General features: G+C 47.6%; 2 protein-coding genes across 6 annotated transcripts; both read right to left on the bottom strand.

Annotated features, from left to right (window-relative positions):
• Positions 1–339: 339 nt before the first annotated feature.
• On the bottom strand, positions 340–11,718 carry LOC133357940 (inositol 1,4,5-trisphosphate receptor-interacting protein-like). Of its 5 annotated transcripts, none has more exons than XM_061576136.1 (4): positions 11,609–11,718; positions 7,594–7,715; positions 4,315–5,053; positions 340–2,854 (listed from the first exon to the last, which is right to left on the bottom strand). In XM_061576136.1, exon 4 carries the CDS (start codon positions 2,843–2,845, stop codon positions 1,451–1,453), a length of 1,395 nt encoding a protein of 464 aa, XP_061432120.1. In that variant the 5' UTR covers positions 2,846–2,854; positions 4,315–5,053; positions 7,594–7,715; positions 11,609–11,718; the 3' UTR covers positions 340–1,450. The 5 variants fall into 5 exon arrangements, with proteins under 5 accessions (XP_061432120.1, XP_061432119.1, XP_061432122.1 ...); XM_061576135.1 differs by lacking the exons at positions 7,594–7,715; positions 11,609–11,718 and adding an exon at positions 5,318–6,267 and having other exon boundaries at positions 4,315–4,357; positions 4,971–5,053; XM_061576138.1 differs by lacking the exon at positions 7,594–7,715 and having other exon boundaries at positions 11,609–11,716.
• Positions 6,434–13,251, bottom strand: LOC133357929 (inositol 1,4,5-trisphosphate receptor-interacting protein-like). Its single transcript, XM_061576118.1, has 2 exons — positions 13,151–13,251; positions 6,434–11,716 (listed from the first exon to the last, which is right to left on the bottom strand). The coding sequence occupies exon 2, from the start codon at positions 11,705–11,707 to the stop codon at positions 10,181–10,183; it is 1,527 nt and encodes a 508-aa protein (XP_061432102.1). The 5' UTR covers positions 11,708–11,716; positions 13,151–13,251; the 3' UTR covers positions 6,434–10,180.
• Between the last annotated feature and the right edge of the window lie 3,357 nt (positions 13,252–16,608).

The following is a 16,608-nucleotide window of genomic DNA, read 5'->3' on the forward strand; positions in this document are numbered from 1 at the left end:
AGTTGGTGAGAGCTGGAAGCTGGGCCACGTCGGGAGTCTCCGCGAGCCATCGGCCACGTGGCGACGCAGAGACGGCTCCCAGCGCGCCATCTGCCAGCGGTGCACGGGAGCGGTACGTCAGATCTGCGACGTGCCACGGAGTGATCGAAGAAATAAAGAGACGGAGACACATTCCTTTGTCTTCGAACTGTTTTTATTACACAAGTATATAACAATGTCGACTCACTACCAAGTTTATAACAATGTTGACTCACAACCAAGGGGCCGTCCATAAATGACGTCACGCAATTTTGGACGATTTTAGAACCCCCCGCCTCCCTTCGTCACACGGCATCACAAAAAGTCAGACCCCCCCTCAAATATGATGTCACAAAACATGCTTCAAATCGCTTTAAACTATTGTCATTGTAGTGCGTATTTAATGTGGCGCGGCACTCTGATGTTGTAGGAGAAAATATTTATCAAAAAGTATATTTTATTAAGTAGAACGTGTTGTCTATATTTATTTAAAGTTGCGCATTCTGATGTGACGTCACATTTCTCAACCCCCCTCCCCCCTCAGGTGCGTGACGTCATTTATGGACGGCCCCCAAGTATATAAGAATGTTGACTCACTACCAAGTTTATAAAACTCGGGTTTGTCCGGGGGCGCCTGCGGGACTCCTCACAACCATTTACGGCCGTCGGCCAGGAAAGTCACGAAAATGTTTTCACATGAACGACGCATTCACGCAAGCACCCAATGCTCCGTTTTGAAGTTTTAAAATGAAACATCTTTGAATTGTATTACGCTTTGAATTAGATACTTTTTTAATTATTCATTAAAAGCTTATATCATTTTATATCTGGAAGACTTCATTGAAAAGGACATTTCGTGTGAATTTGATCTCATCGTTAAGTAGATGGCCTTGCTGGGGGTTCGGTTCGATGCGGACTTTCACCTGTTTGGGATTGCGAGATCAAGATAAGGCGACATAGAGCTGCTGGCCATGCGAGAAGACTGCCGTCTGCAGATCAATTCCAACGTAATCGAACGTCTGTCCCTGTGCCTCCGTCGTTCATGCAGGGGGAGCGCGTAGGTTTGCAGCGCCCCCTGCATGAAAACGACAGGAAGTGCAGCGTTCATCATATTCATCACAGATAAAGTTGGGCGTTTATATTATTAAAATAAAATACCCGGGTTCAGTTACTGACTCTGGGTACCTATTAAAATTCAGGGGTGTGGAACCTTTTTTTCTGCCAAGTGCCATTAAATATTTATAACATCATTCGCGGGCCACACAAAATCAAATTCACGTTGCTATGCAAAAAGCTCCTAGACTTATTGAATTTTATTGAATTTCGAGTCGTGCGGTTGCCTTGGCAGGGCCAGACCAAATTATTTCGTGGGACTTATACGGCCCGCGGGCCGGACGTTCCCCACCCCTGATGGGGGATGCAGATGTTCTCTTTATTCCCAAGTCGAGGCTTCCACAGTGGGGACAGAAGGAGCGGTTGACAGAATCCACAGTAAACCAAAACAAAAACAACCAACCAAACAACAACAACAAACAACCAAACAACAACAGCGGTGCGAGTACAGCCAAAGGCCGCTGCCGCCATCTCCTTCTGACGCGGTAGCAAATTGCCCGCGGACATTTGACCAGTTTTGAAACGACGGCGGTCGCCGCGATACGAAATCGTCGTGATGCAATATCTCGTTATAGTGATATACTGGTGCCACAATTATGGCACCAGGGCCAGCATGCTGTTGGATTACGGCAGGCAGAGAGCGTTTAATCCTGATGAGTCTCTCCCTCGCCTGGCTCAGGGTGCTCCGATTCATAAATGTGTCCCCGAAGAGATTGAGGTGGCACTCTCCTTGGGTAATGCTGTTGGGCACTTGCACGTCCCTCACCAGGCTCGATGGATTCCCCATAAAGAAGTGGTTGAGTTCCCTTTTCTGCATGCACTTAATGAGGAAGTCCATCAGCTGGTGCAGGTGCTCGTGCAGGCCCTCCGGCGTGTCCGGCCTCTGCGCGAGCAGGTGGAGGGAGGCCGTCTTCAGGTGGTACGAACAGATTCCACTCGCGAACTGAGACGTCTCCTCCAGCCGAGTGTCGTGCTCCCTCAGGTACTTGAGGATCTTCAGGGCCTTCAGGTGGCAGGAGGAGCTTAGAAGCTGGCGGAGGATCTTTTTCTCGAAGACCGAGAACGACAGCCTCCAGAGGAGCAGGTTTGGGGATGTCTTCAAGGGTTTGGCCACCACGAAGAGACGTTTGCCAATGTAGATCGCTGGGACCAGGTCCACGCAGATTTCAACATCGGGCGAAATGTTTAAAATGAGTGTACGGGCTGGAAAGTTGCCTACAAGCTTTTTAACAAATTTAGACTTGTTATGATTGACTGCTCTGTCTGCTAATGACTGAAACCACTGATATATTTTTAATGGTGTCAGGTATCCATTGCTGGTAAAGTTCTTTTCAAATGAGTGAGAGGGACTTGATGATCCCCAACTTGTTGCAGCTTGCAGTTGAAATTGTGGTTGTCGCTGTTCAGCTTTTATTTTACGATAGCCATTGTAATATGAGGTGATGGGGATAAACTTGAATTCCGGGTGAGAGAGAATGATCATAAAATCCAGCTCCATATCCCCCCTCACCTTGAGTCCTTCGTATGAGCTGCCGGTTGGAACGATGTGATATTGAATCGAGGGATCTATGTTTGGCCGCTGAATGCTTCTCATCCCCGCCAGGAGTGTATCAACCTCGCTTTTGGCAGTGTTGATGTACGAAGCGAGCAGCCGAGGTGGAAACTCAACCTCTTCGCTGTAGAACCGATCGAGTTCAATGCTGGACGCCATCATTGGAGTTCACTGCAAACACAAGGAACGTTAAAATCATAGCGGACTTTTACTTTTGGTGAAGTTTACTGCCACGAAACATTTCATATCATCGTGCTTGTCTACTCAGGGAAAAAGCCTCACGACATGATTTCAGGAGGGTCCTGCCATCTTTTTTTACAGTAGGGTGTGTAGTTGCTGCTGTGTGTAATCTTAATTGAGTAATCTGCAGGTAATTTTGTTTTGGCATTGGGATGCTGAAACAATACGTAGAACAAAAAAAAGATATTTTTAAAAATATATATTTTTTTGTTTTACGTGACTTTACCGAAAGACTCATTGAATATGAATTCCTGCAGTCACGAAAGCTTTAAGTCAATACCAGGTACATTGCATGCGGCCTTTTTTGTTTGTTTTCGCCGTGGGAGGAAACCGCAAAACTTGGAGCAAACCCACCAGCTCGACACACCGATTGCAAGGCATCATAAAGTCCGCATTGACCGCACGTGCTCGTGGCAAAAACATGCAAACAAACATGCTCTGATAATAACCAACGCACTGACTTTGAAACTGAATGGCTTACACCAGAGGCAGCCTTCTTCGTGGCCTTTGTCTCATCACCAGCGTGAGGCCAGAGAACAACGTCAAAGGCGAAAACTCCCAAGGCCAATGCAAATATCAAAGCACGAATAGCTGGGGTTGAGCAGTGATAAGCAGTTACACAAACTCCACGACTGTATAACCAATGAGCGTCATATATGAGGCATTGCATCTCATCCTCGCACGTTTTAGTTGCACATTTTAGGCAGCATCTGTTGTTGGAAAAACGGGATGGACCCCATCGCAGGAATGTGGAATGTCCACTGGCACTTGTTCAAAAACGAATACCGCCCTAAACCCCACGCACCCACTGCAGAGCATGGCAAATCTGCCCCCTGGTCAATGGATGAACGTGTCCTTAGGGGCCATCCATAAATGACGTTACGCGATTTTATACGATTTTTGACCCCCCCCCCCTCGTCACACGGCGTCACAAAAAGTCAGACCCCCCCCCTCAAATATGACGTCACAAAGCTCTGCCCCCCCCCCCCCCCCAAAAAAAACATGCTTAAAATCTTGACTTAAAGCTTTCGTGACTGCAGGGATTCATATTCTTGGTTCTTTCGGTAAAGTCACGTAGAAGGAAAATAATAAAATAATATTTTTAAAAATATTTTTTTCATTTCACTTCGATTTTAAGCATATTCTTGGTTCTTTCGGTAAAGTCACGTATTAGGGAAATAAAAAAATAATTACAAAAATATCTTTGTTTAATTTCCCTTCTATGTGCATTTACCGAGAGAACCAAGAATATGCTTATAATAGTTTTAAACAATTTTAATTGTAGTGCGTATTTAATGTGCCGCTGCATTCTGTTGTAGGAGAAAACATTTATTAAAGTAATATTTAAAAATACTTGTTTTAAAAATACGCTTTAATGAAATGCACCGTACGAGTAATGGCAGAACTCCACGACTCCAGGAAGTGGCCCCGAGGCTTGGCATAACGTAAGGTTTCCGTGGTGATTTACAGCCAACGTCAGATGAGCGTGGACAATTAGACCCAAGCGGAAACATAACATACAAAAAATCATGTTTAATTATTTTTTTTCATGATAGAATATAGTATTGTCATCAGTAAGACTTAAGTATACCAAGTTTGCACGATTACCACATTGAGAAGTGGGTTAAACTTGAGTTACAAGAATTGAGGACACGACAACAACAGAGTGAGTTAATAGAAAGCGTGTAGAAATATCGTTTAAAAAGATTATTTTTAATTTTTTATGATATAATATAGTATTGTCATCAGTAAGACATAAGTATACCAAGTTTGCAGTCGATACCACATTGGGAAGTGGGTTAAAATAGAGATTTGAGGATACAACGACGACAACAACAGACAGAGTTAATAGAAAGCGTGTAAAAATATCGTTAAAAAATATAGTTTTATGATAGAATATAGTATTGTCATCAGTATAACATAAGTATACCAAGTTTGCAGTCGATACCACATTGGGAAGTGGGTAGAATACGACAACAGGGACGACAACAACAGAGTGAGTTAAATAAAAGCGTGTAATAAAAATAATAATAAAATAAGTACAAACCTCGGTCGTCCAGTCTCTCCAGTCGGGGCACACGGGAGGATGTTTTACTCGGTGATTGATGTCGGTGGTGGCAGGGCAGGAGTCTTAAACACACACAAAGACAAAGATCCACCGTGTAGCCTTAACAGACTGTCGGGGCAAGTGCTGTTAGCGAGCAGCTATGAAGGCCAGCACGGCAACACGAAAAAGTGGGTGGCCAACACCACGCCCGGCCGCCTTTGTCTCCCCAGTGGCGATGTTTACTACACACCGCACCAGGTACACATTTGAGGCTGAGTCGACACGTACACGCACAGCGAGAGACATCCACCGCTGGATATTCTGTCGGTGACTGGGAAGCAACTCACCTCGTGTCGTCGCACCTGAAACCACGTGGAGGCTGTGACGCGACCCCCAGTACGTCGCTGCTTTATAACCCGGGCGCGTCGTGCTGCGTCACGTGACGGGGTCACTTACAGGTAACGTCAGCAACTGTTGCTCGGAAATCGGTCACTTGACGTGCAGAACGCGACGCGCCCATCGGGTGAAAGCCACGGGTTTGCGTGTGAACGGCGATGGGGGTGACTGACGTTCAGTGAACGCGTGGTGAAGTCATAGGGGCCGTCCGTGAATGACGTCACGCACCTCCGGGGGGGGAGGGGTCAGACATTTGTGACGATGTGTGACGAGGGGGGAGGGGTTGAGAAGTGTGACGTCACATCAAAATGCGCAACTTTAAATAAATATAGACAATTTCTGCTTAATTAAATATACTTTTTGATAAATGTTTTCTCCTACAACATCAGAGTGCAGCGCCACATTAAATACACACTACAATGACAATAGTTTAAAGCGATTTGAAGCTTGTTTTATATTTTTTTCGGGGGGGAGGCAGAGCTTTGTGATGTCATATTTGAGGGGGGGGGGGGTCAAAAATCATCCAAAATCGCGTGACGTCATTTATGGATGGCCCCATAGGCGCAGGTGCGCCGAATAACCCCGTTGCAAGGCACGGTCTAATGCAGGTCACTCCGTGTGTCTCTGTGTCTCTGTGATGCAACTCCGTGTGTCTGTCTCTGTATGTGTGTTCCAACTCCGTGTGTCTGTCTCTGTGTGTCTGTTGCAACTCCATCTGTGTCTGTGTGTTGCAACTCCATGTGTGTCTGTGTATTGCAAATCCGTGTGTCTCTGTGTCTGTGTGTAGCGGGTAACGCTCCACTCCGCTACTGAACCCGGCAACCCGAGTTCGATTCCCGCTCACGGCCACCAACACCAGTGACGATTATCTGAACCGGTCCTGGGGCTTCCCCTAGGTCGACTCAGCCTCAAATGAGTAACCTGGTGCGGTGTATAAACATCGCCACTGGGGAGACAAAGGCGGCCGCGTGTGGTGCTGGCCACACATATGTTCCGGCCTTTATAGCTGCTCGCTAACAGCACTTGCCCCGACAGTCTGTTACAGTCTACACAGGGTGTTCTGCCTCACGGCAGGTGTTGTGCTCCGTGGGAGGAGTGCGTGTGTGCGTACACAGGAATTTTCTGTTTTGAGGTTGAGTTTGGTCACGTGACCAGGAAGTTCCGATTTGACAGTCTTTCAGCCACGAGGCTGGAGGCAGCCATTACACAGAATTTAAGATGGCGGCACAAATCGCGTCCCAGTGAAGACAGCTGTAATTGTCCATTGTGGGACTTTAAGAAGCATTGTCTGTAAGTTTGTTTATGTTCTTATAATTCTGGGAAAGCTGTTATAATGTTGTAAATGCCTTTATAATGCTGTTAAATTGTTATGATAAATACGAGGCCTAGTTAACAACGAAGCCTGCAACTTGCCTTATTGTGAATGTTACTTGTAATCGAATAATCGAATAAGTCGAGTCAAACTTGTACCCAACTAACTATATTGCGATCTTGAGAGCAAGGATGACAAAATGTCTCATCCACAGTTAAGTGTTATATGTAGTGCGGTACATTTGGGGTGCAGTGTGATGAATACACGACGTGCCTTTATGTAACACAGCAGCTTATGCTCTTGTATAGCTATTCAGTGGTAATGTAGGTGCCTGGTCTATCCAGGATCTATTGTTAAGAAACATGTTATCTAAGATAATGTTATGATGCTGTGGTGTTCATTCATTGTGTTGGTGTTTCCAGGTATTAACAGATGCTGTCCCTGTGCTGTTTTCTTACCAGTTTTACCTCGTTCAATTCAATAAATGACGTTTGGAGTCGGATGTTCACCCTGACTCTGAGGGTTTATTGAATGCGAGGTTAACTACTCAGCTAGCGGTGCAACGCAGCGCACAGCGAGGCCGAGACACGGGGGATCTTTGTCTTTGTGTTTTGAAATCCACATCTTTCACCTCAATACTCCTCCCCATGATAATGTGCCCATACCCTCCCGTGGTGGCCTTCAGCAAGGAAAGTCACGATTTTTTTTTTCACACGAACGATGCATTCACGGAAAAAAATGAAACATCTTTGAATTGTATTATGCTTCGAATTAGATATTTTTTTTATTTCTTCATTAAAAGCTTATATCATTTTACATCTGGAAGACTTAATTGAAAAGGACATTTTGTGTGAATTTGATCTCGTTGTTAAGTAGATGGCCTTACAAGGTGTTCGGTTCGATGCGGACTTTCACCTGGTTGGGATTGCGGGATTGAGAGAAGACCGCCGTCTGCAGATCGATTCTAACATAATCGAACGTCTGTCCCTGCGCCTCCGTCGTTCATGCAGGGGGAGCATGTAGGTTTGCAGCGCCCCCTGCATGAAAACGACAGGAAGTGCAGCGTTCATCATATTCATCACAGATAAAGTTGGCGTTTATATTATTAAAATAAAATACCCGGGTTCAGTTACTGACTCTGGGTACCTCTCTGCGTGGAGTCTGCGTGTTCTCACCCCTCCCTTTTTAATTCAGGGGTGGGGAACCTTTTTTCTGCCAATGGCCATTTGGATATTTATAACATCATTCGCGGGCCATGCAAAATAAATTTACCTTGCTATGAAAAGAGCTCCTAGATTTATTGAATTTCGAGTCGTACTGTTGCCTTGGCAGGGCCAGACCAAATGATTTTGCAGGCCTTTTACGGCCCGTGGGCCGGACGTTCCACCCTCCAGGTTATGCAGCTTTCAGGTTTAGGTTAAAACTCACACAACGTAACCTGGTGTTGATTGTCCAATTCCCTGCAAATGACTCAGTTGGGAATCACACGCAGCAGGAACATCGTCTGCCTTCTGCAAAAAAAACCGTGTAATTCGCTTGCTGGGTAAACAGGCGACATACTCCATAATACAGGTTTTTTTGGGGTTATATCACGTAAATATATAAATGTGTCGTTAAACCCGCCACCACCCGACGCAGCCAAATGGTAAGAATTGTCACGTAAACAGAGCGTGCCAATTCGTTACTAGTACAGCACACCGGCATTTACAATCAATCTATAATCATTGTAACTGTTGTGGCTTTGCTCTCCTATACACCGGTGTGCTGTACGAGCAACGAATTGGCACGATGAGGACTTTCCAACAGTTGGTGCTGCTGCTGCCCTGTGTTACTACCGCCACCACTGTCACTCGCTAAAGCTGATAAAAAAACTGTCTTCAATCAACCATGGGACAACGACGCCGCCTTGTCTTCCCTTGCCCTCGATATACGGAACACAGGTTCCTGAAAAAGCTGTCCGCAAGGCGACATTCCGTGTGCTGAGCCCTGTTTTCCCATTGACTTCGATGATCGAATTGGAGATGCGATCCAACGGAGAAAATGTCGGGCCCAAGATGTAATAAAATAACTGTACACTTAAGCATGCTGCAAACCTCTTTTTTAAAGCATATGCATATATATCACTTAAAGTTGAAAGTTTTGAATTATAAAATACAAATTCTTAAAATAAATTGCGAAAAAAAAGACTAATCAAGAGAAACTACGGTGTTCGCCGAGTAAATTTAACACAACGTACCTATAGCATTCGTGCACGGGTTTATAAGTCGTGTTACAAGCGAACTTCCATACACTGGGATGCATGTCTGGAAGACTTAATTGAAAACGACATTTCGTGTGAATTTTCTCTCGTCGTTAAGTAGATGGCCTTGCTGGGGGTTCGGTTCGATGAGGACTTTCACCTGTTTGAGATTGCGAGATCGAGATAAGGCGACATAGAGCTGATGGCCATGCGAGAAGACCGCCGTCTGCAGATCGATTCCTATGTAATCGAACGTCTGTCCCTGCGCCTCCGTCGTTCATGCAGGGGGCGCGTAGGTTTGCAGCGCCCCCTGCATGAAAATAACAGGAAGTGCAGCGTTCATAATATTCATCACAGATAAAGTTGGGCATTTATATTATTAAAATAAAATACCTGGGTTCAGTTACTGACTTGGGTACCTATCTGCGTGGAGTCGTCGGGTTCTCAAACCTCCTATTAAAATTCAGGGGTGGGGAACCTTTTTTCTGCCAAGGGCCATTAAATATTTATAACATCATTCGCGGGCCATACAAAATCAAATTCACGTTGCTATGCAAAAAGCTCCTAGATTTATTGAATTTCGAGTCGTGCGGTTGCCTTGGCAGGGCCAGACCAAATTATTTCGTGGGACTTATACGGCCCGCAGGCCGGACGTTCCCCACCTCTGATGGGTGATGCAGATGTTCTCTCTATTCCCAAGTCGAGGCTTATGTCTATGGGTGACCCAGATTTGTCCCCGTGTAGCCTCCCCCAGGCTATTGTGGAACGCTCTTCCACGAGACATAAGGGATATCTCTCTCTAGAGTCTGTGGACGTTTTAAAAAATGCATCTTAAAACCTATTTATACGCTTAAGCTTATTAAACGTTTAGTTTATTTAGCAAATTAGATTTCAAAATGTATGTATAATATTCTTTTTATGCTGAGTGTCTGCTGCTGCTGTATCCTGTACAGCCCTTTGAAATCCTTGATGAAAAAATGAAATATATGCGATTCTATCAGTGAGTGTGCCTACGTGTTATTCAGTCTATGAGTCAGTGTCTGTGAGTCTATAAGTCAGTGTGTCTGTGTGAGTCAGTGTGTCTATGTGAGTGTGTGTCTATGAGTAAGTGTGTCTATGTGAGTGAGTGTGTCTACGTGAGTCAGTGTGTCTGTCAGTGTGTCTATGTGAGTCAGTGTGTCTATGTGAGTCAGTGTGTCTATGTGAGTCAGTGTCTTCTATGCGAGCTAAGCGAGTACTGTATAAGTTCGTGTCGAGCCCTGCTCACCAAAAAGTGGCCCCCGCAGTACTGACAGAATTAGCGGTTGACAGAATCCAGAGTAAACCAAAACAACAAACAACAACAATAAACAACAACAAACAACAACAGCAATGTGAGTACAGCCGAAGGCCGCCGCCGCCGCCTCCTTCTGACGTGGCAGCAAATTGCCCGCGCGGGGGGTCCCCGGTTACCATGGCGGCTTTCTGTGACGTCACCAAAGTCCTTGCCTCTGATTGGCTGAACCCTCCCAGATTGCCCACCTGGAGGGGTTGAGGAGGGGGGACGTGGAGGCTCAGGGGACCGCGGACATTTTCCCGGTTTTGAAACGACGGCTGTCGCCGCAATACGATATCGCCGTGATGCGATATTGCGACATCGTTATATCGTGATATCGCTATATCGTTATATCGCGGCGACCGCCCTGGTGCCAGGCCAGAATGCTGTTGGATTACAGCAGGCAAAGATCGTTTAATCCTGATGAGTCTCTCCCTCGCCTGGTTCAGGGTGCTCCAATTCATAAATGTGCTACCGAAGAGATTGAGGCAGCACTCTCTGTGGGTAATGCTGCTGGGCACTTGCGCGTTCCTCGCCAGGCTCGATGGATTCCCCGTAAAAAAGTGGTTGAGTTCCCTTTTCTGCATGCACTCAAGGAGGAAGTCCATCAGCTGGTGCAGGCACTCGTGCAGGCCCTCCGGCGTGTCCGGCCTCTGCGCGAGCAGGTGGAGGGAGGCCGTCTTCAGGTGGTACGAGCAGATTCCACTCGCGAACTGAGACGTCTCCTCCAGCCGAGGGTCGTGCTCCCGCAGGTACTTGAGGATCTTCAGGGCATTCAGGTGGAAGGAGCTTTGATGCTGCCTGAGGATCTTTTTCTCGAAGACCGAGAACGACAGCCTCCAGAGGTGCAATTCTGGGGATGTCTTCAAGGGTTTGGCCACCGCGTAGAGATCTCCCTCGATTTTGATCGCTGGGACGAGGTCCACGTAGATATCAACACCGGGGCTAATATTTAAAATGAGCGTACGGGCTGGATAGTTGCCTACAAACTTTGTAAAAAAATTTAACTTGTTTTCTTTGACTGCTCTGTCTGCTAATGACTGGAACCACTGATATATTTTTGATGGTATCAGGTATCCATTGCTGGTAAAGTCCTTTTCAAATGAGTGAAAGGGACTTTCTGATTTCCAAAAACCTGTTGCTTGCAGTTGAGTAAGTGGTTGTCGCTCAGCTTCTATTTTACGATAGCCACTGTAATGTGAGGTCATGGGGATAAACTTGAATTCCGGGTGAGAGATAACGATCATAACATCCAGCTCCATTTTCCCCTTCACCTTGAGTCCTTCGTAGGAGCTGCCGGTATAAACGATGTCTTCAATCAAGGGATCTATGTCTGGCCGCAGAATGCTTCCCATCCCGTCAAGTAGTGTACCAACCTCGCTTTCGGCAGTTTTGATGTGCGAAGTGAGCAGCCGAGGTGGAAACTCAACCTCTTCGCTGTAGAACCGATCGAGTTCAATGCTGGACGCCATCATTGGAGTTCACTGCAAACACAAGCAACGTTCAAATCACAGCGGACTTTTACCTTTCGTGATGTTTACTGCCACGAAGCATTTCATATCATCGTGCTTGTCTACCCAGGGAAAAAGCCTCACGACATTATTTCAGGAGGGTCCTGCCAACTTTTTTTACAGTAGGGTGTGTAGTTGCTGCTGTGTGTAATCTTAATTGAGTAATCTGCAGGTAATTTTGTTTTGGCATTGGGATGCTGAAACAATACGTAGAACAATAAATAAAAAAAAATTGTTACAAAAAATATATCTTTCACTTTACCGAAAGACCCAATGAATATTAATTCCTGCAGTCACGAAAGCTTTAAGTTAATACCAGATACATTGCATGCGGCCTTTTTTGTTTGTTTTCGCCGTGGGAGGAAACCGGAAAACTCGGAGCAAACCCACCAGCTCGACACACCGATTGCAAGGCATCATCAAGTCCGCATTGACCACTCGTGCTCGTGGCAAAAACATGCGAACAAACATGCTCTGATAATAACCCACGCATTGTCTTTGAAACTGAATGGCCTACACCAGAGGCAGCCTTCTTCGTGGCCTTTGTCTCACCACGAGCGTTAGACCAGAAAACAACGTCAAAGGGCGACAACTCCAAGGCCAATGCAAATATCAAAGCACTAATAGCCGGGGTTGAGCAGTGATAGGCAGTTACACAAACACCACTGGCAGAAAGGCGCCCTTGTCGGGAATCAAACCCAGGAACCTTTCCTGCTGTCAGGCACGAGTGTTACCACTGCGCCACGCCGCTACTCAAAAGGTACGACTGTATAACCAATGAGCGTCATATATGAGGCATTGCATCTCATCCTCGCACGTTTTAGTTGCACATTTTAGGCAGCATCTGTTGTTGGAAAGACGGAATGGACCCCATTGTAGAAATGTGGAATGTACACTGGCGCTTGTTCAAAAACAGACACCGCCCTAAACCACACGCACCCACTGCAGAGCATGGCAGGTCTGCCCCTGGTCAATGGATGAACTTGTCCTTAGCGATTCACATCACAAGCGGCCACCACAGCAAGAAACAATTGCTGTGGTTGTCCCAACTGATGACGGACGCTTGTGTTGCGCCCGAAACCTCGTGATTTAATTTATTTTATATTTTTTACCTACGTGACTTTACCGAAAGAACCAAAGGGTATGGATCCCTGCAGTCACGAAAACTTCAAATCGAGATTTAACCTTACCTAACCTTACCTGTACACCAGTCACGTGGTTAAATGGCGACTCGGTTGAAAATTGCTGTATGTGACGTAAGTGCTGTTGCATTTTACAGATTACCATAAATAAATGTGTCTGAACGCGATTTGGAGCACCTGCCCACGTCCTTCATTTCGAGTGTGCAACACATAGCAAGAGACATCCACTGCTGGATATTCTGTCGGTGACTGGGAAGCAACTCACCTTGGGTTGCCGAACCTCAAATCACGATGAAGCTGTGACCCCCCAGGACATCGCTGCTTTATACCCCGACTAAATCGTCCTGCGTCACCTGATGGGGTCACTTCCAGGCAACGGCCGTCAGTAACTTTTTCTCGTGAATTGGTCTCTGACGTGAAGAACGCGACGCGCCCAATGGGAGAAAGCCACGGGTTGTGTGCACAGCGATGGGGGTGACGATTAACCCCGTTGCAAGGCACGGTCTTATGCAGGTCACTCCGTGTGTCTCTGTGTCTGTGTGTTTCAAATCCGTGAATCTCTGTGTCTGTGTGTTGCAACCCCTTGTGTCTCTGTATTGCAAATTCTTGCGTCTCTGTGTCTGTGTGTTGCAACTCCGTGTGGTTCTATGTCTGTGTGTAGCGGTTAGCGCTACACTGCGCTACTGAACCCGGCAACCCGAGTTCGATTCCCGCTCACGGCCACGAACACCATTGACAATTATCTGAACCGGTCCTGGGGCTTCCCCCAGGTCGACTCGGCCTCAAATTAGTAACATGGTGCGGTGCGTAAACATCGCTACTGGGGAGACAAAGGCGGGCGGGCGTGGTGCTCGCCACCCATCCGTTCCGGCCTTCATAGCTGCTCTCTAACAGCACTTGCCCCGACAGTCTGTTACAGGCTACATGGGGGATCTTTGTCTTTGTGTTGCAAATCCACTTCTTTCACCTCAATACTCCTCCCCATGATGCTGTGCCCGTACACTCCCGTGGTGGCCTTCGGCCAGAAAGGTCACCAATTTTTTTTCACACGAACGACGCATTCACGCAAACACCCGATGCTCCGTTTTGAAGTTTTAAAATGAAACATCTTTGAATTGTATTATGTTTTGAATTAGATATTTTTTTATTTCTTCATTAAAAGCTTATATCATTTTACATCTGGAAGACTTCATTGAAAAGGACATTTCGTGTGAAATTTCTCTCGTCGTTAAGTAGATGGCCTTGCAGCGGGTTCAGTTCGACGCGGACTTTCACCTGTTTGGGATTGCCGGATCGAGATAAGGGGCCGTCCATAAATTACGTCACGCGATTTTGGACGATTTTTTACCCCCCCCCCCCTCGGCACATGGCGTCACAAAAAGTCAGCCCCCCCCTCAAATATGATGTCACAAAGCTCTGCCCGCACTCCAAAAATAATATAACATGCTTCAAATCGCTTTAAACTTTTGCCATTGTAGTGCGTATTTAGTGTGGCGCTGCACTCTCATGTTGTAGTAGAAAACATTTATAAAAAAGTATATTTTATTAAGTAGAACGTGTTGTCTATATTTATTTAAAGTTGCGCATTTTGACGTGACGTCACATTTCTAACCCCCCCCCCCCGTCACACATTGTTACAAATGTCTGACCCCCCCCCCCCTAGGTGCGTGACGTCATTTATGGAGGGCCCCTAAGGCGACATCGAGCTGGCCGTGCGAGAAGACCGCCGACTGCAGATCGATTCCAACGTAATCGAACGTCTGTTCCTGCGCCTCCGTCGTTCATACAGGGGACGCGTAGGTTTGTAGCGCCCCCTGCATGAAAACGACGGGAAGTGCAGCGTTCATCATATTCATCACAGAAAAAGTTGGCGTTTATATTATTAAAATAAAATACCCGGGTTCAGTTCCCGACTCGGGGTGCCTATTTGCGTGGAGTCTGCGTGTTCTCACCCCTCCCTTTAAATGCACGAGTTTCATCCAGGTTATGCAGCCTTCTGGTAGAGGTTAAAACTCAACGTAACCTGGTGTTGATTGTCCAATTCCCTGCAAATTACTCAGTTGGGAATCACACGCAGCAGGAACATCGCCTGCCTTGTGCAAAAAAAAACCGTGGTATTTCGCTTGCTGGGTAAACAGGCAACATACTCCATAATACAGTTTTTTTTTGGGTTATAGCGCGTAAATATATAAATGTGTCGTTTAACCCGCCACCACCCGACGCAGTCAAATGGTAAAGTTTGTCACGTAAACAGAACGTGCCAATTCGTTACTAGTGTGATGGGTTCCGGAGACACTTTGCAGAGGCAACTTCTTTATTACAACACACCACTCCAACAGTACTAATACAGCCTAGGGATACAGCCTACTTCTAGCGTGCCTGACACTGGCTACGCTCTCGGGTCTTCCGGCTATGATTACCCTCGGGGAGGCTACCTGACCTGACCCAGCCAAGGTGCAGGTCTCGACTCTGGCTTCCTTGGACCTCGCCCTTACAAGGGCGAAGAGCCGGGAGTCCCAAAGTCCCACCACTGGCCCACACAGTGCACCGGCCTTTACAAGGACAATAGGGCGAGGGGGTCCAGGGTCCTAAGCTGGCTGGTCTTGTTTCTTCAGCTGCGACTGGTCCCAATCGGCTGGGGAGGTGCCCTTTTGTGCCCCTTGCCCATCGAGGGGTGGAGTTGCTTTGGATTGTAGATCCCCCGCAGCCCCCCGTTGGTAGCGCCGAGGGGCTTAGCTGTCTGGGATCCTGAGCCCCCAGCAGCCCCTCCCCTCTTTGGCTGCCACAGCAGCCCCTCCCCTGGTCTGTGAGTTTGTGGAAGGCAAACCGGACCCCTTCTGGGGATCAACCGGCAACCGAGGTGGCCCATTGGACGCATCAGACCCCGGCTGGGTAGTTAATGGGGATGAGGGATCAACGCGCGGAGCAAAGAAGGGTTTCAACCGCGAAGTGTGGACATACCAGCGGCGCGAACCCGCCCGTATACGTACACATTGAGGACTGCGTACCTCTATCAAATCAACAAGCCCCTGCCATGGCTTGTGTAATTTGGGAGAAGTACCCACCGGTACCTCTCCTAGCCACCGTGATGATGATGAGAGAGAAAGACACGCAAACTCAATATACAGCAGCAGGCGTCAGGGTCGGGATCGAACGCACGACCTCCTGTATACCAGGTGATGGAGTTAACATCTCCTAGCCACCGCGGTGCCCCTTATGGTAAGAAAGTGTCCACAACGGGCCTGGTGGCAGGATAGACTGAGCGGCGAACTTCAGAAACCTTCCAATGGCTAAAAGTGCTCAGGTTCCGAAAAGTCCCCAGAAGATTGCCCACAGAGCTCTCGGCTTGGTCGGCTGAGCAGACGCTCTCGGTGGCCCTGTGGCTCCAATACGAAGTCTCTTCCTCAAGGTAGACAGGGAGCCTGCCTCAAGGCAGACACGGCGCCTGCCTCAAGGCAGACAGGCCGCCATCTCCGCCCCATGTTCCAGTCATGCCTGCCTGCCCGCCTGTCCGCCTACCTGGTCCACCTGCCTGCTCGCCTGCCTGCCTGTCCGCCTGCCTGCCCGCTGGCCCGCCTGCCTGCCCGCCTGCCTGCCCGCTGGCCCGCCTGCCTGCCCACCTGCCTGTCCGCCTGCCTGGCCCACCTGCCCGCCTGCCTGCCCGCCCGCCTGGCCCACCTGCCTGCCCGCCTGCCTGCTCGCCTGCCTGCCTGTCCGCCGGCC

Source organism: Lethenteron reissneri, chromosome 60 (assembly GCF_015708825.2).
Source record: "Lethenteron reissneri isolate LAM-NWPU_2019-01 chromosome 60, ASM1570882v1, whole genome shotgun sequence".
Taxonomy (NCBI): Eukaryota; Metazoa; Chordata; class Hyperoartia; order Petromyzontiformes; family Petromyzontidae; genus Lethenteron; species Lethenteron reissneri.

What these genes read in the sequence shown, in the direction of transcription:
- LOC133357940 (XM_061576136.1), bottom strand. Translation starts at nt 2,845, where the DNA reads ATGATGGCGTCCAGCATTGAACTCGATCGGTTCTACAGCGAAGAGGTT.
- LOC133357929 (XM_061576118.1), bottom strand. Translation starts at nt 11,707, where the DNA reads ATGATGGCGTCCAGCATTGAACTCGATCGGTTCTACAGCGAAGAGGTT.